General features: G+C 45.7%; 1 protein-coding gene across 3 annotated transcripts in view; it reads right to left on the reverse strand.

Moving 5' to 3' along the window:
* TOP1MT (DNA topoisomerase I mitochondrial) overlaps positions 1 to 23,772 on the reverse strand; it is a 125,307-nt gene that overhangs the window by 78,602 nt on the left and 22,933 nt on the right. For all 3 annotated transcript variants that reach the window (XM_030219799.1, XM_030219809.1, XM_030219819.1), the window contains exons 3-5: positions 15,996 to 16,117; positions 11,508 to 11,630; positions 441 to 628 (exon numbers count right to left, since the gene is read on the reverse strand). In XM_030219799.1, the coding sequence (XP_030075659.1) occupies positions 441 to 628; positions 11,508 to 11,630; positions 15,996 to 16,117 (433 nt within the window). The remainder of the gene's footprint in view (positions 1 to 440; positions 629 to 11,507; positions 11,631 to 15,995; positions 16,118 to 23,772) is intronic.

Genomic DNA, 23,772 nt, shown 5'->3' on the forward strand with positions numbered 1-23,772 from the left:
GCCATTACTAGCCCTGGATTGGTATCTTGGAATGTTGCTACTATTTGGGTTTCTGCCAGGTACTTGTGACCTGGACTGGCCACTGTTGATTTTCACAATACCAGCATCCACTTGTTCTTGTGTTATCTGGTATCACTATTATAACATAACAATAGCCATACTAGGTCAGAACAATGGTCCATCTAGCCCAGTAACCTGTTTCCAAGACACTAGTTTCACAAATAATACCCTTAAAAACAGTCTATTCTGTTTTGGAGCAATGGTGCTGAATAGAGCAGCTTGACCACCAATATACTTATCTTCAAAAAGTAGAATTTTACTACATGAGAAGCAAGGAGCCAGAAGTAAATTCTGCAAGGGAAAAATCATTCAATAGTTATGGGGGAAGGAGAGGAGATAAGGTAAGAAAAGTCATCAAACCCCATCATATGATCACTCACTTGCTGCAATTTATGATGACATCCTCTGGCATTATTCTTTTCTTCAACATTCCCATCTTGGGGTGGTCCCCACGGCCACGGAACAATCCAGGTGGTTCAGTCTTAAAATTGCCAATTTTTTCCTGGTGTCCATCCAAAATGCAGTAGCCAAATTCTTCCTGAATTTTTTCAGTTTCCTTCTTAAGTTTCTAACAAGAAAAATATCTTTTTAAATGAACTTAACTTGAATTCTAATACAGCTCTGGATAAATAGAAGGCAACGCTGACCATATGAAACCTAAGGTGCACCAGATATTTATATCACGTTAAGAATCTTTTACTGCTTGGTCCAGGCTATCTAGAATTCTAATTAAATTTTACTCCTAAAACCTCAAATAAGAAGCAAAGTATCTTTTACTCTGTCAGAAACCATTTGAAATTACTCCACAATTTGCAATGCCTTTGTTCTAGAACTATCTTTCAACTAAAAAATGCTCATCTCACAATTTCCATTAAACAAAATTACTTACCTGTAAGCAGGTGTTCCCTGTAGAGAGCAGGATATAAGTCTTCACAGATGGGTGATGTCATCCAGCATAAGATGGACAGGAAACTTTTACATTTAGATTTCTCCAGAAGATTGTAAGAGGAAGCACTGCACATGAACGCACTTTCTTGCTCATTGTTGCCTCTCAGTCTCTTACAAAGCTTAGAGCAGAAAACAACTCCTAGGCAAAGTGGACAGGTATTGAGCACTTGTATCCTGCTGTCCTCAGAGAATGCCTGCTATGTGTAAGTAACTTGATTTTCTCCAGGGACAGGCAGAAAACGAAGTCCTCAGGGATGGGACTCTCTAACTACCAGATGCCTGCAACAAAAAAGGGAAGAAACATGAAAAGGCACTGCAATTGGCAAAAAGCCTTCAGGCACAGGCAGCTCCTTGTGACTCTGGGCAAGTCACTTAGCCCTCCATTGCCCCAGGTACAAATAAGTACCTGTATACAATATGTAAGCCACATTGAGCCTGCCATGAGTGGGAAAGCGCGGGATACAAATGTAACAAAATTTAAAAAAAAATTTAAAAAAATAAAACTTTATATATGTAATCTATTTTTTAAGAAGGCAGCCTGGAAATAAAGAAAAAAATGGACCTTGGGGGATGGAGTTGGATTCTAATCCTCAAAGAGATTCTGGAGGATTGACTATCCAAACCTACTGTCACACTGAGAGTTACTTTCTCAACAGTAATGAGGTGTAAACGTATGGACTGAAGCTCAGGTCCCAGCTCTGCAAATCTCTTCCAGAGGCCAAAAACAAGTGTTCTACTGATCTAGCTTTGGTTCAGATAATGTGGGGCTAATGATCAAATTCCCCACGTTGTTCCGAACTACTACTACTACTTAACATTTCTACAGCGCTACTAGGGTTACGCAGCACTGTACAATTTAACAAAGAGAGACAGTCCCTGCTCAAAGAGCTTACAATCTAATAGACAAGTGAACGGTCGGTCCGATAGGGGCAGTCAAATTGGGGCAGTCTGGATTTCCTGAAAGAGTTAGGTGCCGAACGCAGCATTGAAGAGGTGGGCTTTAAGCAAAGACTTGAAGATGGGCAGGGAGGGGGCTTGGCGTAAGGGCTCAGGAAGGTTGTTCCAAGCATAGGGTGAGGCGAGGCAGAATGAGTGGAGCCTGGAGTTGGCGATGGTGGAGAAGGGTACTGAGAGGAGGGATTTATCCTGTGAACGGAGGTTACAGGCGGGAACGTAAGGGGAGATGAGGGTAGAAAGATAGTGAAGGGCAGCAGACTGAGTGTATCTGTAGGTAAGAAGGAGAAGCTTGAATTGAATGCGGTATCTGATCGGAAGCCAGTGAAGTGACCTGAGGAGAGGGGTGATATGAGGATATCGGTTCTGGCGGAATATGAAAAGTGCTGAAAAGTTAGCGCGGGGAATTAAAGCCCCGATGATCAAAACTAATAGCATACAAATTTATGTGTGCTATTAATTTTGATCATGGGGGTACTTCTGCGGAAGGATTGTGCCTGGACATGCACCCAAGGAACAATCCTCCCACAGAAGTTGTTTGACAGTTACGGGCTGTCAAAAAAAAAAAAAAAAAGCAGGCAAGAGGCTGGAGCATAGGCGGTCGGTGGTCCAATTGTTTGGGGAGGCTAAAGGGGGCGGGGCCAGGGGCGGAACTTACTTCCATAATTGTCTGACAACACACAGAAAAAAATAAGTAAAAATAAAATAGTCACAAATAAATACTTATATTAAATTTAAATATTAGATATGTATCATATGTCAAAGAATAAAGTGGTTGCTCAAAGCATATACTAACCACAATCGCTCAACTGCAAAACACTATGCACAACTTTGTGCAAAACCACACTCAGAACCTTACTGTACCATAAATATTACACTGGGCAGACCCCAATACACCAATAAACCACCCATACGGAAAATGCAGACCGTCAACAATATGAAACAAGGGATTATAATATCATAATTCTCATGTAGAGCCACACAACACCCTTTTAGGGTGGATAGTGTTCACAATGAGCTCCTTTTATTAACGACCATATGTAGATCCTTCAAGAGGTAGTGTGTCACGATTTAGGCTCTACACCCTTTCTGATGTTTTGGTGCCACCTCAGTAAGGCCTACACACAATCTCTCCACTGCAAAACACTATACACAAACTTGTGCAAAAACACACTCATAACCTTACCAAACCATAACAGCACTAATTCCAAGGACAGGACAAGCTACAACCTTATGCGTGGAAAGGCAGCACTATCCTTGTGACTCTGGGTAAGTCACTTAACCCTCCATTGCCTCATGTAAGCCGCATTGAGCCTGCTGTGAGTGGGAAAGCGCAGGGTACAAATGTAACAAAAATAAAAATAAAATAAAATAAAAATAAAAATAAATAATTACACCGGGCTCTAAAACACCAGTACACAACCTAGTGAAACAAAAAAACAAAACAAAAAGGGCTGCAAATACTACACACTAGCAGAATACTGCATCGTGATCACACATGAAAAACACATGACAACAGATAAAAAGGCAAAATACTGAACTGGAAAGTTACCTCAAGAAGTCAGACTCAGCATGCAGCAATACTAGAAAAATTGAAACTTACATGCAAATATCACAGATATACATTCCAAAAGCTGACATATTTCCAATTAATAAATTCTGAATAAAATACTTTTTTCTACCTTTGTTGTCTGAATATTTAGTTATTCTATTCGCTTTGGTCCCAGTGTCTTCTGTTTTATGCAGTGTTTTCTTTCCATTTGATATTTTTTTCTCTCACCATGTCCACCATCTTCTTGTGTCCTTATGCGTCCTGTCTACCACCTGTAGCCCTGTCCCTATCCTTCCTCCAGTTTCAGCATCTGCCCTTAAAATGTTCCGATCCAGCCCTTAAATTCAGCAGTTTCCCATCTATGTCTTTGACTTGCCTTGGCCTGCATTTCCCTCTCTTTTTCCCTATCCCCTGCTGTGATCAGTATTGCCCCTCTGTGTCACTAACCCACCCCCCTCCCCCCGTCCAGTGGTGCCCCTTTGTGTTCTTATCCCTTTCCCTCCATCTCACATCTCTTGTTTCCCTGTCACTCTCTTCTCTCTTCCCTTCTTCCCCCACCATGGGGCCAGGATGTCTCACTCTTTCATCCCCCTCCCCCACAGTTCAGTATGTCTCCCTCCTAGGTCTCCAGGGTCTTCCCCCCCCCTTTACCTAGTCAGTCAATCAGTCTTTCCCTTGCCCCCCACCCTCCAAGCTGATCCAGCATCTATATATCTCTCTCGGCCTCTCCCTCTCCCTCCAGCACCTCTTCCTGTCTGTCTCTCCCTCTTCCCTCCCATTCCAGCAGAGCAGCATTTAGTTCTCCCTCCCTTTATCTCCCCCCCCCCCCCCGTGGTTCCAGAGTCTCTCCCTCCGTTGTACTCCCCGTGGTCCGATGGTGCTTGCTAAGCTGCCTCAATCGCTGCTGGCAGGGGCACTGCAGCATTGAAATATGTTGCCTGGGTGCCTCGATCTTCCCTGTGATGTGTTCTGCCTTCTCTGATGCAATTTCCTGTTCCGCGTGGGCAGGACACGTCACAAGGAAGATCGAGGCACCCAGGCAGCTCCTTTCAATTGCTTCGGTGCCTCTGCCAGCAGCGATTGAGTTAGGTTAGCAAGCACCGTCGGACCGCAGGGAGCTGGAGGGAGGAAAGTTGAAAGCAGCCCAGGACAGTAGATGTCATTCTAGCCGTTGGGGAGGCGGGACCAGGCGGCTATGACAGCGGACTCGCGAAGCTGCTGCTTGCTGCTTCTCTCTTGGAGTCTGACACTACGACGCACACACTTCACGCTAGAGGGGGTGGGAGTAAGGCCGGCGGGCGGCGGCAGAGAGAGGAGGAGCCTTGCAAAGTGCATGAGTGCAAGGCTCCGCGGATGAACTGCACACTGCTTTTCCTTGGGCAGGAACGATGATGCAGGTAAGAGTAACACTCGCTCGCCCCCCCCCCCCCCCCCCCAAACTACGTCCATGTGGGGAGGCTTAGCCTCCCCAAGCCTCTTATACGGGGCGCCTATGGGCTGGAGGTATGGTGGACTTCCAGCCCCCTCTAACCACCCCCCTGACAAATTTCTCTGGTGGCCCAATGGCTTTCTCCCTCCCTCCATAAGGTCACAAAGGGGCTGGACCTCTAGCCCTTCTAATCCCCCCCCCCCCCCCCCCGACACCAAAAAACTGTCCCTGGTGGCAAAGTGAGCAACGCTACCCCCCATCCTCCCTTGTGGCCTAGTGCTTCCCCAACCCTCCCCATACCTATAGAAGGGAGGAGGGAGTAGCACTCCTTCCTCCAGGGACACTGCTTTCATAATGATGGCGCCCTGGCAGGGCTTAAGTGCAACCCAGGATGCACCATGTAGGGCATCACCATTTTGAAGGTGGTGCCCCAGGAGTACTACTCCCTCCTCCCTTCTAAAGGTACAGGAGGGGGAGGCTGGAGGGCAGGGCTGCCCACTGGTCCACCAGGTGCAGGTTTTTGGTGTCGGGGGGGGGGGGGGGCGGGGGTTTAGAGGTCCACCAGACCTCCAGCCTCCTTATGCCCTTGTCGGGCGGGGGGGGGGGGGGGGGGGGGGGGGTAGGGAAGGCCACTGGGCCACCAGGGAAACTTGTCCGAGAGGGGTTGGGGGGTCTGGAGATCTACTGGGCCCCAGCCGCTTGTGTGCAGGGGGGGGTGGGGCCTATAAGCATGCAAATGCATGCTGAACAAGAATCCCCATTCCTCTCCAATGCTCAGCAAATCCTAATGCCAGCTCCAAGCTGACATAGGGTTTGCCACGAAAGAAGCACCAATGTTTCCTGAGCTGCCTGCTGAGCATTGGGGAGGAATTGATAATGCTCTGTTTCACACGCTACTTGTGGTCAGAGCTGGCAAGCTCGTTATTTCACGCACTTGCCGGCTCTGATCATGGGGCAGGAGGAAATGCAGGCACTAGTATGGGGCTAATAGCCTGTGGTGCCCACGTTTGCTTCTGATCATTGGGGCCTGTGAGCCTTCACAAGACCCAAAATTGGATAACATGCACTTGAAACAGCACTCCTAGGTTTATTGAGATCAAAATACACAAACAGCTGGGTGGCGTTTTTAAGGGCTTAGTCTGCTCCAACAGACAGTGGAGGCTCATTTGCACCCTAAAGCATGCAAGGCAAAATCATCTTTGTGGGCATGTGACCAAGGTAATGTGGAAGTCTGACAACACATTAGGAAGGACTTTGGATGAGTACACAGAATCATCCCACTGTTTAAAAATTTTGTTTAAAGGGGGATCAGTTATTACAGCCTGAAACTCTCTTAGGCCCCGATGCTCAAAACTGCAGCATTATACTAAACTGCGTTGGAGATCAGCATCCCAAAAAAACTCCCTAATGCTCAACGCTAATGAGATGCATATTTAGGTGCGCTCAGTGTTGAGCATCAGGGAGTTGTTCGGGAGGATGGTGCGTTAAGCACAACTTTTCAGCACATGTCCAGGACACCGGCTGGAATTAGCCTTGGTGGTCAGTTGGACCCCAGACAACCACCCCCCTCCCCCCCCCCCCCAAAAAAACCTGGTGGTCCACTGGGACCCCTGACAAGGACACCCCTCTCCTGAAGATCTGCCCACCCCAGTGGCCTAGCCGTCGCCTCCCCTTCCAACCTTGAAGAAGGAAGAGGGAAGGAGTCCTAGTCCCTCCTCCTGTCGGGCGCAGGGTGCCATCATTTTGATGACACGCTCAGCAGTAGGAGGGACTAAGACTCCTTTCCCTCCTCCTTCTTCAAGTTAGGAGGGGGTTGGGGGAGGACAACCGCTAGGCCACCAAGGCTAGGTTAGTCTTCAGGAAGGGGGAGTGGTTCTGGCCAGGGGTCCCACTGGACCACCAGGGTTTTATTTATTTTCAGGGGGGGAGGGGGGGTCCACCAGACCACCAGGACCTTATGTCTTTGGACCACTAGTGCTTTAATTCTCACAGGTCATCCCTCCCCATGGCTCGGCACAACCCTAATGCCAGCTGGTATAGGGTTTGCCACAGGAGGAGTGCCCTTGTTTGACATACTGCCTGAACATTGGGGAGGAATAGGGATGACCTCTTTTGCATGCATTTGCATGCTCATTGCGCTCAGAGCTGGTGAGCTCGTTGTTTCAATCACCTGTCGGCTCTAAACATTCAACGCACGCAAACGCAGGTGCTAGTCCAGCACTAATGGTCCCTTTTGCCCATATTTGCTTTTGAGCTTCAGAACAGCACTAGAGAAATTGTGCTGGAACACAACAGCAGAATAAGTCCCTGATGCTCAATGCTAATGATATGCAAATATAGGCATGCTGTTAGCGCTGAGCATTAGGCAATTCAGGGGAGGATTGTGCTTGGCGCAAGTGCTCGAGAGTTGTGAGTCAAGCACAGCTCTTGTGCACATGCACCTGTGCTGAGTGGAGACAGATTCTTCTTGGTCTTTATAAAATACTAGTAAAAAAGGCCCGTTTCTGACACAAATGAAACGGGCGCTAGCAAGGTTTTCCTCGGAGTGTGTATGTTTGGGAGAGTGTATGTGAGAGTGACTGTTTGAGAATCAGAGTGAAAGTGTGAGTGTGTGTGTGTGAGAGAGAGAGTGAGTCTGGGTGTGAGTGTGTTTGTGAGAGAGTGTGTGTGTGAGAATGAGAGTGTGTGCAAGTGTGTATGTGAGACACAGTGTGAGAGAGAGTGTGTGTGTGTGGGCGAGAGAGAGTGTGTGTGTGTGTGAGACACAGATTCTCAGTGAGAGTGAGTGTATGAGACCAAGCGAGTGTGTGAGTGACTGTGTGGCACATAGAGAGTGAATGTGATACAGTGTGAGACAGAGTGTGTGAGAGTGAGAGTCAGAAAGACATTGTATATGAGAGAGAGAGTGTGAGCCCTGCCCTCCCAATCCATGGCCATCTGTCCCCTGCCCCCTCCATTCATCCTTTTCCAGCAATTCCCCTCTCTCTCCCTGAGCCCTGCCCTCCCAATCCATGCCCATCCATGCTCCTCTGTCACCTGTCCCCTCCATTCATCCCTATCCAGCAATTCCCCTCTCTCCCTGAGCCCTGCCCTGCAATCCATATCCATCCATCCCCATCTGTCCCCTCCATTCATCCCTATCCAGCAATTCCCCTCTCCCTGAGCCCTGCCCTCCCAATACATGCCCATCTGTCCCCTGCCCCCTCCATTCATCCTTTTCCAGCAATTCCCCTCTCTCTCCCTGAGCCCTGCCCTCCCAATCCGTGCCCATCCATGCTCCTCTGTCACCTGGCCCCTCCATTCATCCCTATCCAGCAATTCCCCTCTCTCCCTGAGCCCTGCCCTGCAATCCATATCCATCCATGCCCTCTGTCCCCTCCATTCATCCCTATCCAGCAATTCCCCTCTCTCCCTGAGCCCTGCCCTCCCAATCCATGCCCATCCATGCTCCTCTGTCCCCTGCCCCCTCCATTCATCCCTTTCCAGCAATTCCCCTCTCTCCCTGAGCCCTGCCCTCCCAATCCATGCCCATCCATGCTCCTCTGTCCCCTGCCGCCTCCATTCATCCTTTTCCAGCAAGTCCCCTCTCTCCCTTCCATGACCCCCCTCGCATCCATGCTCCTCTCTCTCCCATGTCCCAGCCTGGCCCGCCCTCTTCTCCCCCCCCCTTCGCATCCATGCCCCCCCCCTTCGCATCCATGCTGTCGTTTCTCCCCTGCCCTCCCGCTCCCATTGTTCAACTTTACTGGCCACCCTCTTCTCTCCCCCCAACATCCCTTTTTTTTTTTTCTTCTTCTTTTTAAATTTACCTCCGTGGCGGTTCCGGCAGCGAAGCGTCAGGGAAGGAGGCGGCGCTCCCGACGTCTAGCCTTCCCTTCGCTGTGTTCCGCCTTCTTCTGACGTCATCCTTGACGTCAGAAGAAGACGGAACACAGCGAAGGGAAGGCTAGAGACGTCGGGAGCGCCGCCTCCTTCCCTGACGCTGCGCTGCCGGAATTGTTTGGTTTTTTTCCGCCCTCGACGTCATGACGTTTGACGCGAGGGCGGGGCAGAGACGGCTGGCTGGCTTGAAGGCTTCACACCATGAATCCACGAACCCTTCAGCCTGGGAGTGACGTCAGATGGCTTCAGAACATTGTCCTCAGAACGTTGAGGGTGCGTTTTATTATATTAGAAGATAACTTTGGCAAATATAGTGAACTCTGAAGTAGCGCTGGCAGTAACTGCCTGTCTCTGGTTGTAAATTCAGTAGCAGAAGCTATTCATCACAGAGAACAGCTGTGGTTGACCCCACCACCACAACGGATTCTCCCTTGCTGTAGCTATCCTGAACAAAAGAAACAAAGCTCATCATTAAGGTCAGAGTGTTAAGTGTGGTTTGACGTGTAGAGGTGTACAGCTATGACAGCTAGACATTTCGTGAACACTCAAGTCCAAAAGACAGAATGCTTGTTTGGGGCTAGATAAACATACCAGTTTTTTTGCAATATTTTTGGATATATCAGCAGCATTTGATACATTGTTGCATCATTTAGCATGCTGTGGGATATCAGGATCAGTGCTGGAATGGTTCAAATCATACCTCTCATGTCGAAAAATGCAGGTGTGGGTGCAGGTGGGTATTATGTCTTCTACCCTGCAAGCAGTGCCTACCGGGGTATCACAGTGATCAGCTTTGCCTAGGACATTGTTAAATGTATACCTGGCACCTGTCTAAGGTGTTACAGTCACAAGAATATGCATATAGTATTTATGATGATGACAATCAGTTTTTTGTGCCTTTCACAGAGTCTATCCCTGTTATGGAACTTCAGCTTCAAGCTGTGCTTGATGAGCTGAACCAATGGATGTTTTCTAATAGTTTCACTCAATGTATCAAAATGAAATCTTGTTAGTGACTTCCGATTCCCTTGATACTGTACCAACTGAAGAGATGTTGTCAGGTTTAAGATTAAAATCTCATCTGTAGTAAAGAGCTTAGGAATCTATTTGGATTCAACATAGTCATTTTCATCTCAGATTCAGCATGTAGTTAAAAAGTCATTTTTCAAATGTTTGTTAAGTAAATTGTGTCCCCCGATTCCTCCAGATGATTTTTGTCAAGTTTTACAAAGTTTTGTGTTGTCAGGTCTTGACTATTGAAGCATTAGCTATGTTGGTTTACCTATTACCTATATTCATTCTTTGCAAGTGGTGATGAATTCTAGTTTGTTTGATGTATGGTTTGTCTAAATATGAACATCTTTCCTTTTTTGAAAAAGCTACAGTGGCTCTTCTGTACCTGACAAGATTAGGTTTAAACTGTTGGTTATGGCGCATCAAAACGTTTATCAAGAATCATCTTAGTATCTATCAGCCTGTCTACATTGATATCAACCGAAGTGAGTTTTACACTCTGAGATTTACAATCTTGCATTTACTAGAGGTTCCCGACTTTCAACTTGTTCGTTTGGGATCCATCAGGAGGACAGTCTACTCTGTTGTCGGTCCTGCCGAGTGGAATAAACTGCCTGTTGTCATTAGGAAACAGAAAAATTTGGCCATGTTTAAGGGATTATTGAAACGGCACTTGCTGGAGCAGACTCCAAATTAAACTTGATTTCTAGTGCCAGTGGACATAATTTGTGAATAGCCTTTTGTGTGCTGCACGTGATTATAGTTTGTTTTGTTTGTTGTATATTTCTTTATTATGTGTGCTGTTTTGTACTCCAGTCTGGATAAGAGCAGAATATAAACATTAATACATGAAAATGAAATGAAATTAATGCAGTATGAGCAGTGGTGTGTTTTGTATTACATATCCGAGATACTTCTCGTGACTTAGGGTGTACCTATATGAAGGTATGCATCCAAAGTCCAGAGAACATAGCCGTCTCCTTTTCAGAGATAAGAGATCAAGGGAAACCATTTTGAAATTCTTCTGAAAGAGGAACTTGCTCGTGGCTTTTCGGTCAAGGACAAGACAGAATTCTCCTCAATGGAGTAAAATCCCTGCACTTTTTCTCCTAATAGAACAGCTCAACTGCACTGGCCTCTATGAAAAAAGAGAGCCCTTCGTTAAGTATTTTCTAATCCTGATGAATTGAGCAAGATGCTCTTTGAAGCCAATTTGGAAGTATTTTGAATAGATGAATTCTATATCCAAGACAGTCAAATTTTAGAACGAAAGGGACCAAAGGTTTGTGAAAAAAATGTGACCTCCCTCCTACTGGAAGGTTGCCCAGCAAAAACACAAACATTGGACAGCAACAGCAACGAGCAAGAAACTGAAGGTATGAACTTGTACACCTTCTCAAAAGCTTCTGGAGTAATTTAAACTGAGGAAACTTCTCTGTGAAGCTTCACCACATATCACCCATGTGTGTGGACTTGTTGTGTTGTCTGTCTCCATAGTCCTGGGTACAAACATACTATAAGACACCCTTTTGGGCAGAGAAATAATTCAAACATGTGAATGTAACTTGCCTTAGCTCAGATCTGGAAACCTAAAAAGTAACTCAACTGATTTCCCGTCAATAGCCTTAATAAGTGCATAATTCTGAAGAATTAAAGCCAAGTCCAAACCTGTTTTTCTTCTTTTGGCAATGCTTTTCTAGCTTCATTTTTATCAACAAAATACTTGTGGATCTCAGAAAAATCACACTTATGCAGGTGCTTAATTTTCTTGTGCTCCTCTGCCGTCATCACCTGGGGACAAAAGATATGCTAAGAATCTACAGTAACGTGCATTCCATTAAAACAAAAATGCAAAAACTTGAAATCATGTGAACAATGAAGCTATACCACTAGCATGATGACTTTGAGGCTCACACTTGACATTGCTACTTCAATGAAGTTCTCATTAGGCAACTTCATTTTCATTTAGGGAGGGGAGGATGAGATTGGATATCTGCAATGGAATCTTAAAATTAAAATACATGAGAGTCTGTATAAGTGGCACAGCCAGAAGGCAATTTTTAGGTGGGCCAACTGATTGGATGGGTGGGCACTAGGGTTGCCAACTTTTTTGAAAGACAATGCATCCATGCCCTGCCTCACCCCATGCTCCACCCCTACCCCACTCTCAGTACCTTCAATGAGGGTAGCAGTGTAGGCCACACTGAAGCTAGAGGAAAAGTCCAAAAGACTGCACTCTTCAGTTCCCATTGAGCAATGGTCACTTAACACACATATGCTTCTCCTGTATCAGGGCTTGTCAATTCTTTTGTGGCCATAACTGCATAATAGTGGCCAAATAAAACTGTGTGACCCCCCCTGGAGGTGTAGAATAATTATGTACCTATGGAAAGCCCACTCAAGTCGTGACCCCAAATGTGGGTTTTGTGATCCTATTTCGTGTCCCCGGCTCACAGTTTGGGAAGCTCTGTCTTATATGGTATTGAAGCCAAATACATTCTGCATCCACAGAAACCCCTGGCAGAGTACAGCTAGGACATTTTCCTATAAAACTCACTATTTGTCTCTAGTGTAATCTCAATAACATACATAGTGTAAAGTAATACAAGTTACTCAGAACCTAGATCAAATCTATCATTCCAGCACTAACTCCCAAAACAAGGATTCTACCTATGATATTTTAGGGCCCTAAATATTGCAGTGATGACCTAAAATATCAATACATCTATTGGAAAAACTAAACAAGCCAAATTATTACAGAATGCTACATAAAAAATTCATACTAAAAGAATACTTTGGTCACACACACAGACCACAAATGCCAAAAACAGAATAGGCAACCACAAATATAAACACAAATTAAACCAAAATCCCAAGAAGCCAGCCTTTTCATGTTGTACAACACCAGAGAAATAGAAAGAGATGCATTTCCTCCTACACTGTGCAAAACAGAAAGATGGCACATGCCAGGGATGGTGTTAGAGGAGTGCAGCTAGGGCAACTGCCCTTGGCCTCCTGGCCAAAGAGTGCCCCAAGCCTGCTGGAACCTGAAGAAGGTGCAGCCTGATAAAGGGCTTTGAGGTCCCTCCTAGATTTCTGCCCTGGGCCCCAACCTCATCTAATGCCACATCTGGCAGGATGTACATTTCAAATCTGACATATTCTAATCACAAAATAGAAAATAAAATTATTTTTTTCTACCTTTTGTTGTTTGGTCATTTTTTTTTTTTTTTCAAATAATGTTCATCCCAGGCTCTAGTTTCTGCTTCCCTCTGCCCTCTCTAAACTCGCTAGGGTCTTCTGTCCATTTTACATTTCTTCTCTCTCCATGCACTCCATCCATCTCCCATCTCTGTGACCCTGTCTTTCCCCATCCAGCTTCTCTTCCCTCCCTCTTTCCCCCCACATCTGGCTTGCCTGCCCGCTCTCCTTTTCTCATTTGTGCTGTGGGTTTAGTATTTGACTCCCTGCTCTTTCATCACCTCGGCTTCTTTCCTTTCCCTTCCCTTCTCCCTCTCCCCTCGGCTCAGCTCCTCTCTCCGTTCCAGCCAGTCAGCTGTCGCCTCCCATGAGTCCAACATCTCTCTCTCTCCCTTCCCTCCAGCCGTCCCAAAGGGTCCAGCACCTTTCTCACTTCCCTCCAGCCTCCACCCCCCCTCACTGGTCCAGAGCCTCTCTCCCTTTCCTCCAGCCCCCCCCCCCCCCGAGTCCAGTACCTCTCTCCCTTCTCTTCAGCCTATCCCCACGGGTCCAGCACCTCTTTCCCTTCCCTCCAGCCCCTCCTCCCTCCACAGATCCAAGCTCCAGTACCTTCTCCCTGTAGCCCCCACCCCCCATGGGTCCAGCACCCAGCCTGCCCTTCTGTCCCTTCCCTTCAGACCCCTCCCCCCCCCCCCCCCCGCCCAGAAAGGCACCTCTGTCTTTTTTCCTCCCTTCTTCTATTGCTCCTTTCCCTCCACTCCCACCCCGCGAGTCTGGCACTTCAGTTTTTTTCCTCCCTGCTTCTGCCATAGTGCTTCTAACTTAGTATTGGCGTGCGCTACCTGCGATTCACAAACACGGGCCTGGCTCCAGGGTTCCCTCTACCGCGTCCTGTCCTAAACAGGAAGTTGCATCGTAGAGGGCGGGATGCAGAAGACAGAATCCTGGAGCCAGCCTGTGTGTGAGTCATTGCCAGGTAGCACACACCAATTAACTTAGAAGCACCACGGCAGAAGGAGAAAAGAAAACCAGAAGTGCAGGACTCGCAGGTCGGAGTGGGAGCGGAGGGAAGGGAGCAAAGCCAGCCAGGGATGTGGTATCATGTTGGTTGGGGACACTGAGTGCACCATTCCTGGGTGGGCTTTGGGCAAAAGTAGGTGGGCTTCTGTGGCTACACTCCTGGTCTGTATTCAAAGTCACTTAGGCATACACCTGCATAATTTCTTTTTTTGTTTGTTTTTTTTCAAAATTTGGAGCTGCTCTCCATGTAATGTTTAGTCAGATTTCTGTTGAGGAAGGGAACGACACAAAAGGTGCTCCAAGGGCAAGGCTAAAAATGTACTACTTTCAAAGCTTAAGCGAGGGGTATGAGCAAAGGGTGGAGTGAATGTTGTTCATATGGTAATTTGTATGCATACCTACCCAAAATACTAGGAAGACTGGATGAATATTTTAGTGTTTACTACTACTGACTAGTAACATAGTACATGACAGCAGGTAATAGTCTTTTTATAGGGTCAGGCATTAACATGTGGAGAGGCATTTTCAATATGATGTCTCCTACCCAAAATACTAGGGAGACTAGATGAATATTTTAGTGTTTACTACTACTGACTAGTAACATAGTACATGACAGCAGGAAATAGTCTTTTATAGGGTCAGGCATTAACATGTGGAGAGACATTTTCAATACGTCTGAATCCAATTTTGGACATTTTGCTAAACAGGTCCAGAATCCAAGTGACAAATATAGCGATTTTCGAAACAGCAAAACGTCTTCTTTTTTTTTTTTTTTAATGGTCACTTGCTAGACGTTTTTGTGCTGTATGTTTTTTATTCCATTTTCAGAAAAAAAAGTAGGGTTTTAGTGAGTTTTGGATGGCTCACGCTTTCCACCACAAGTGTACCAGTTAGAGTGGAATATGGGTCCCCTTCTCCACAGTGCACTGCACCGACCACTAGGCTACTCCAGGGACTTGCTTGCTGCTCCAATAGGACTGGCTATGACATCTGAGGCTGTCATAGAGGCTTGTATGTACTGTTCCTTTACATCTTTTGGGGGGGGGGGGGTCCATTCCTTTATTCCACTGGTCATTTAGGGTGCTTTTTTGTGGCTTTAGTCATTAATAAAACAAGTCTAGCTCAAAATGTCTTAGTTTTAGTCCTGGATGTTTTTGTTTTGTTCCATTATGCCAAGTGTTGGGAACACTCTAATCCCACCCCAACACATCCCCTTGTGATTTAGACACATTGCAGACAAACTGTATAGATAAATGTCTGCAAAATAGGTTTCAAAAATAGCGATTTGGATGTTTTGGCAAGCAAAATATTCAAATGCTGCTTTATGCCGCATTATGCCACGTTTTTCTCTTTCGAAAATGAGCCCCTTGGAGTCTTAAGATTGGAGTAAGAGGAGACACTGGAATAACAGCCCAAGCCAGGAACCAACTTGAAACAGAAGTGGGTTTAAGTATAAAGATTCCACCGATTTATTTTTTAAACAGAGGGAAAAGATGTAAGCCCCGTGTTATCTAAAAAGGATTTACTTTTAAACAAAAAACATAGTTTTTCATTACGTAGAGAACTATTGAAAAATGACTGCAAATCACTCCTATGCTCAATTCCCCTACCACCCAACATTCGCACCCGAAAAGAGCTAAGGCTCAACCAGCACTACTGGTATCGGAGGGGGCTTCATCCTATTTATTTAATCCAACCAAAGAGGAAAGGACATTTAAGGAAACATTTGGAGATCATCAACTGAATGCAAAATCCCTGTATTTATGTACAGGGTAACTGTAAAACATTTGCAAATGATTTAGAAATCCTACCATAAAATAGTGAAACTCAGACACGTATTTGGAGGCCCTTCCACAGCCCTACTCTATATTGATGTCAGCTAAGTGGAACACTGCCAACCGAAGTGAAAAAGGGTGTGAGGAACTCTGATCATACCTCTCTCCAGTCATGGAAGAAGTTCTTTTGAAAAGCTTCCTTAGTTGTGTACTCGTGATCCAGCATTTTACCATAAAAGGTGGCGACTTCCTCTGTTGCCTGACTCAGCTTCATAGGTTCACCTGCAAAACACCAAGTTCATTCTCCTGAAGGCTTTGCATTATAGAAGTACTGAATCTCCACCACGAGAAGAATCGGATCATAACTGTACTGGCCTTACATGCCACACAATGTTTTATTCTCAGAGAGAGGGAGAAACAGTAGAAGAAGAAACATTCAGCATAGGAAAATCTAAACACTGGCAGGCCTCGACAGATTTTCTCTGGATCTAGAGAAGAATGGATCTAGGAATGCAACAGCTCCTTAAAGGTCCGAGTATTTTTAGGCCATTTTCTCATTCTCTCTCTATGGGGAGCAATCAGGTTCTTATGAGTCAACCCCCCCCCCCCCCCCTCGTTTCCCTCCTAATCTGTTAGCATTACTTAAATGCTTGGGCCTATTTCTGCAGCTTAAAATTAATTTATAGTAAATAAGGTTAGCTGATAGGCCTCTCTTTATGTGTTGCACCTCAAATTCAAACTCATTAGAGACATCCATGCTCAAACAAGAGGAAACACTCATAGAAGCCAAAAGACAGAAGCCAATAGCTCTTAGCGAGCAAGTACTGGGTATGTAAGAGAAATACACACTGTCAAAATAACTGAAGCAGGATAGCAGTCCCCATATCTTTAAGGCTTGTGGCCCATTTGGAGACAGCTATCAATTAAAGAGAACTTTTCCAAAACTTGCTCAGTCCATTTTGGTTATTATTTTTTGGAGGGGTCAGATTCAAGCTATGTGATTAATTTTGCTCAAAGATTAATTTCCTGTAACTTATTCCTGGGTCAAAACTCATATTGCCTTGATGAAGGAAATTAATTGAATCGCTCAAAAAAACATGGACCGAGTGAGTTCTGGAAATGTGCTCTTCAACTGCAGACTCCAAAACATACACCATACTCTGAAGAGCAGCTCTATCTGCCCACTTGTATAACTGTGAGGCATCATATCTATCTATCTATTTATCTATATAGATAAATATATATATACATATATAAGCAGACACCTCCATTCCAGTCTCACAAACACGGCAGACTAACCTTGAGCTCCCGTCTAGAGGAAGGTACAGGTGATTGGATGACAAAATTCACTATCTTCAGGTGGCTTAGCAGGAATAAATGCATTTCTTTTGCAGACCATTAGAGAATGACACGGGGACAAAGTCTGTCTCCATCCCCGCCCTCGCCCCATCCCCGCAGGCCCCGTCCCCACAGGTTCTGTATCCGTCCCCATGGGGTCTGTCCTCATCTGCAGAAGCCTTGAACACTTATGATTTTATATTTAAATCTTTTTATTAAAATATAAAAAAGGAACAATATGCTGTGCAACTGTTGTGTATAAATTACAAATAGAGAATAATAACAATGAGCAGCTATAATAACCCTCCTTCCCACCACCACCCTCTACCCTTCCAACTCCAACAATAGGTGATTTCTACTACACCAAGGAATCCTAATTCACACTGTTAAAATGTCCAGGGGTATAAAATACAACCCGTTCTATTAGCCCTAGATGGGAAAATATGCCCTATAAAGCACTGTTATGGTTTTTAATCTGTGGATAAATAAGAAATCATTAACAATCTCAGGATTCAATCTACCTCTCCTGTCTTCCACAGTCCTTCCTGGAATACAAGTTGTCTTCTTAGAAGATGTGATAGTAACAGGATGTACAGGATCTCCCATGCAAATTTTGCTAGTTGTGGCCAGTATGTTTGTTTTTCCAAAAAAATCAAAATATCTTTGTAGGCATCACTTAAACATAAATAACAGTCCAGTTCATTAACAGGCTTCAAAGTAGAAAATGTCCCCGTCCCCGTGGGATCTGTCTCCGTGAACTCTGTCCCCGTCCCTGTGTCATTCTCTACAGACCATGTAATAACCATGTAATTGCAGTTACCAAGCTTTTTCCACATCAAACTCTTGTACCTTCCTTGCCCTCAGCCATTTCAAACCATTATTCCCCCCTGAAAGCTCTCTCTCTTTCCCCCCACTTTGCTAGCCATCCACTGGCCTCCCTCCACCCCCCTAACAAATCAGCCATTCTTCCCAATTAGAGAGTCAACCCCCTCCCCACCACTCAGTTAGCAGCATCCCTAAACACTAGCTAATTCTCTCACCTTCTGACCGCAGCACCAGCACCATTACCAGAAAAACATTTTCCTTTGGTCGGGCTCTGCAACTACTAGTCAGTCACTTTGAACCACATGATACCTGAAACAGGTATTCTAGTGGTAGCAACCATGGCATCTGTTGTTGCATCAAGACTTGACAAAAGCCAGCCACCACTGCAAAATTTCTAGGCACCACAGCAACTTGGCAGTCAGGTCTACTTGTGCCCTGCTGTAAAGGTTATAAGTGGAAGAGAGATGTTGCCTAACAACAAATGTATGTTCTTACACAAATTTTATGTCAGATAAGATGAAAAATTATGTCTTACCTGATAATTTTCTTTCCATTAGTTGCGGCAGAGACTTGTGGGTTTTGACTTCCACTGACAAGTTTTTTTCTCTCTGCAGCTTATATGCTGCTAGCGCATTCCTTATTTGGAAGCAACAATTTTAGATTCCGTCAGGAGTCATTCAGCCAACTGCCTCCTGAATTTCCAGATTTGGAGCTGGGCTGTCCTATCTGACAGATTCCTTGTAGGCCTAGAGTCGGACGTTGACTCAGCAGCTATCTTTGGCTGGCACAAGCCCATTGTTGGCTGTAGTTGCGCCACTGGGCAACAGATTCAGCTTGTAACAGTGACTGGTTCAGCTCCCGTTAAGGGCAAGCTGTTGTTTAATGAGCACTTTGCATGGTTGGGGGCAGATCCGGGTGCCTCAAAGACGCTGCGTCTTCCTGAGGTCAAGTCTACGCGTTCTTTCTGGTTGGGGCAGGCTCACCCTGGTTTTACAAATTCCAGGTGCTGTCATTCAGGGTAGCCTAGTGTTATCAGAGATCCAGGTTCAGTCCAAGCAGGGTCTATGAGAACTCCAGAATTTGTCCTGAGATCCTTTTGAGTTTCTTCTGCTGGGGGGATGGTTCACTTAATCCCGCACTTTCTTCCTTGGGTACTTTCGGCCTTTATATTTTCTTGCTGACTTGACATTCAACGTGTGCTTCTATACTATTTGGGAGTGACCAATAAGTTCTGTTGGTTAGCTAATTTGTTCCTGCTCTGCTCGGATCCTCAAATGGGTAATGAGGCCTCCAAAGCCCCACTGGCTTGCTGGGCCACGGAGGCTATTGCGTCTATGTCAGTATTAGTGGCTATCCCATTTCTGGCCAGATTTCTGGTTGCCTTCTACCCGGGCTGGCACAACCTCCTGGGCAAAGCTTGTCCGTTTTCCATGGAAGAATCCTGTAGGGCAGCGACATGGTTTTCCTTGCTTCGCTTTCCAGACACTACCGTTTGAATGTTTACGTTTGCCCAGGTGCCTCTTTTCAGAGTATCAGTGTTATCCGCATGAGTTTCAGGTTCCCACTCTACTTAAGGACTGCTTTGCTACATCTCACAAGTGTCAGGATTCATCTGCTGCTGACGCTAAGGAATGAAAAATTATGTCTTACCTGATAATTTTCTTTCCTCTACTCACAGCAAATGAATCCAGAGTCCCCACCCTGCTTTTTTCTGGCAGTTTCTATCGGTTAGTTCTCTCTGTTGGACCGGGTTGCTGCATTTTTACATTTTAGATAGACTGTTGTAATCGGTTTACGTGTTTGCAGTTCTTGGTTTATCATTTTTCCCTGTGGGGAAGGAGAAATGTTGTAATAATGTTTCCTTCTGATCTGTTATAAGGAATACTGACTGACCAGGGAGCATTCCATCCTATAAGACAGTGCAGTTCAGTGCTTTCTATCTCCACCTGCTGGTAGATAATCACCAGCTGAGACTGAGATTGTCTCCATCCCTCTGAGATTCTCCAAGCCAAACAGCTGAGAAGGGACCACCAAAGTAGTCTGATATGGAGTCTGGCTCATGGAAGAATGTCCAAGATAGAGGCCAGTTCACCCAGAACTCACACCAATTCCCAAACCCTAGGACCTGGTAGGGAAAGAAGAACCTAATGTGAATCTAGGCGAAGAAGCAACAGAAAGAAATGTCTTCCTGAAGCCTATGTTGAATATCACTCCAAGATCTGTGTTGGAAATAACTGACTCTCGATGGAAAAGAATACCAATCTAAAGGACAGAAAAAGCAGTAGCTGTCCTGGAGGAAACGTGCAGACTCTTTGATAGGAAGAGTCACAAATTAGTTAACCGGGTGGAATGGAAAAATCTGCAATCCACCCTTGTGAAGGAAAGCTGTCATTACTACCATGACCTTGAAAATCATTTGTGGTAATGCGGAAAGGCTGAATGCCATGGCCATAAATTTATCATGGTCACCAAGGATTGCAAATCACAGAAAACTTTCTGTGGGAAGATGAAAAGGGGATAAGAAAGCATGCCTTCCTGAGAACCAGGAAGGTAGAACACCCCCCTGCTGGATTGAAACTAATATAGACTGCCATCTTCCCACTGTGAAATGCAGACTCATTGCAGTCCAAACCCAGGCAGAAGGAATCTCCCTTTTTGGAGCTACAAAGTAAATAGATTAGGTTCCCGTTCCCCACATGTAACAGGAACACACTCTACTGTGCTTACATGAAGAAGTGTGTGCAAGGTGGCTGCAACTGCTTGAAATTTAGAAATTTAGGCTGGAGCTTATATGAGGCAATTTGATCCACTCCTCATGGAACCTGAAGAGGCGACCTTCTATTATGGAACTCAAGGAATGAACTGAGATCCCATCATCGGGAGATGCAGAAGGTATTGGTAGACCTGGAATTGAAACAAGCACTGTCTGTCAGTATGAAAGGCGGCTTGTCTTTGTTGAAGTGGGAACCTAGAAAATTAGATCATCTGGAAAGCAGCCCTTGGCCTCCCAAAACCTAAGATGAGACTGAGATGAATGACAAGAATCTTGAGGCTTGTCATCTAGCAATCTCCAAGACATGGGGTTCCCTAGGTCTTAAACCAACTACTCTAGACATCCTCCAAATCAAAAGATACCTCTAAAAGGTAGCCTCCTGAATGTGACTTTGAAGACACATCAGCTGCCCAGTGCCTTTAGCCAAATCTATCCTCTTGCTAAGGAGAGTGCAAAGAACTGGTTGGGGTGGCTCTGCTCTAGAACAGGCGGACATGGTTGAGCATTGAAGCTAACCAGTGTGGCCAACAGATTCAGCTTCTAACAGTGACTGGTTCAGCTCCCATTAAACGAGCACCCTTGAGCCTTGTGGAAGTTAAGCTGCTGTGGGAATTGAATCAGCAACCTCTAGATCTATGATCCCACTCTGAGCTGGTTGCTGTAACCATAAAGCTATTCTTCCACAATGAAGTAGCTCTATAAGAAGAACTAGCCATCCAATACAATGAAAAGGCGTAAAAGTGCCACAGAAACTGTTTGAGATATGATGACCTACAGCTAGTGGTGCTGCTGACACAGTTGCGGCTGAAGCCCATATGCAATAGCTGTGAGTAAATGTGTCAAACCAGAGAGCAGCGGCTGCTATGGAAAATCAACACAACCAATCTAATACTGTAGCATAGAGTTAGCCATCCCAGTCCTGCTTACCCCGGAACTGGTGTAATGGTGCTACTAATTGGGAATCTGCCAGGTACTTGAGACCTGGATTGACCACTGTTGGAACCAGGATACTGGGCTAGATGGACCATTAATCTGATCCAGTAGGCTATACTCATGAACTCCTTATCAAAGCAAGCAATACTGGAGAGAGAAGTAAAATATGCCTCACTAGTAAAAAAGCCCCGTTTCTGATGCAAATGAAACGGGGGCTAGCAATGTTTTCTTTTGTGTGCATGTGGGAGTGTGTGTGTCCGTGCCCTCTGGCCTCTCTCCCCTCCCCTCTCCGAGTCCTTCACTGTTACAGAGCCAGCGATTTGATTTCGTGCTCTGCTGTTTTCCTTCACTGACTGTGTTACAGAGAGGGCGGGGCAGACACTCATAGGGAAACCGGATATCTCGCCCCCTTCACACTTCCGGCTGGAGGCTTCATAGAATGTTGGTGTTGCTTTTTATATAGAGAGATTTGTAACAGAGCTGAGTTCCACAGCTTCCAATATTTACCACAAACCAGCCTGAAACCTGTGACCTTTAGGTGGAACACCAGCCACTTACTCAGAAAAACTATTGTGTGCCTCAAAGCACTGTAAGCACTACAGCTGGAGAATGCCAACATGGCCTCACCGATGTCCCAGGCATACCTGGGAGATCATGGAAGACCTGGGAAAGAGTACACCAGCCACCGAAAACAAGAAACCCCAGAAAGAGGGAGCCAAGGGCCCCATGATGGAGCCAATCCCCCATTACTAAGGAGAACAGCCCTACAGCCAAAGACAATAAAGAAGGGTCCGGGAGCCAAAGGAGGCTCCGCAAAGGTAGAACGTCAGCACAGTCCGTTTTGTTTTCCCCAACCACCCCTCACCAAAAAGACAGGAAGGGGCTCCAAGCTCACCCAATAAGATGGCACAAATTGAAAGGAGAACACGAAATTAGATTTTGGCAGAGGACCAAACACCCCTGGAGTACTACCTAGAGGCCGGACCCCAGGTCCCTAGAGAAAACGACTCTGGAACCAGGAGTAACAAAAAAATACCCTTCAAGCAGAACAACCTACCGGGTACTGTTGTCACTGACAAACCAACTGTGGACAAACGCTGCTGTTCTTAAAATAGCATGTAGCAGACCACAATAAGTAAGAAAACTTTCAGATAGATTCAACTCTTTCCGAAAGGGTGTCACTTATACTCCACAGGCAGAGAGTGTGACTTCTCTGGGTACTGCTGGGTACTTTACAAATACATGAAGTAAATATAGCAGAGGTAGAATACAGGGCCAGAGAACAGGAACCTGGCAATCAGACAATGGAGGAGCCAGAAAGCGAGCATCTCTTGGCAAAAACAGAGACAAGATGAAGCCAGGCCTTCGGAAAGACAATGCAAAGTCAGGCAGCCGGGCCTCTGCTACATCAGCGATACCCATCCCCCATATACCCAATAAATACCACATTTGGCAGAGGGATGAGCAATAAGCGACCTCTTACTGCTCTACTGTTGGAGAGGAGGCCCGAAAGGAGAAATACGAGTGCTGCCCAGTCAGCTCCCAGCCAACTGCAGAAGCAGAGATCCGGCGCTAAGGAAACAGGGGAAACCCCCTACGCGATCTCCGTCCCCTGAGACCTTACCACCAGCCATTGACCTAGCGGTAAAGACTCACGTGGTAACCAGGTGGTAATGACCTATGCGAGCCAAATGCCACTTGGCGCACATCCATTACGTGTGCCTGAAAATAAAAAATATTTTTCGGACACGCACCAAAAATGAAGTTGCAGCAAGAGCCAAGCGGTAACTCCATTTTGGCGCGCGTAGACGCTTATGCAGCTTAGTTAAAGGGCCCCTATATCTTTTTGAGATACGGCAATCAGAGGTGCGGACGCACCATGGAGTGATACAAAGGCATTATAGTATTTTTGGTCTTATTCACCATCCGTTTCCTAATAATTTCTAGCATCCTGTTTGCTTTTTTGGCCGCCACTGCACACTGAGCAGAAGATTGTGATATTGTGTTATGTTATTTGTAAATTTCAGAAAAGTGACCACTACTAAGCTACATGGATACTGTATTCAAA

This window comes from Microcaecilia unicolor, chromosome 1 (genome assembly GCF_901765095.1).
Source record: "Microcaecilia unicolor chromosome 1, aMicUni1.1, whole genome shotgun sequence".
Lineage (NCBI taxonomy): Eukaryota > Metazoa > Chordata > Amphibia > Gymnophiona > Siphonopidae > Microcaecilia > Microcaecilia unicolor.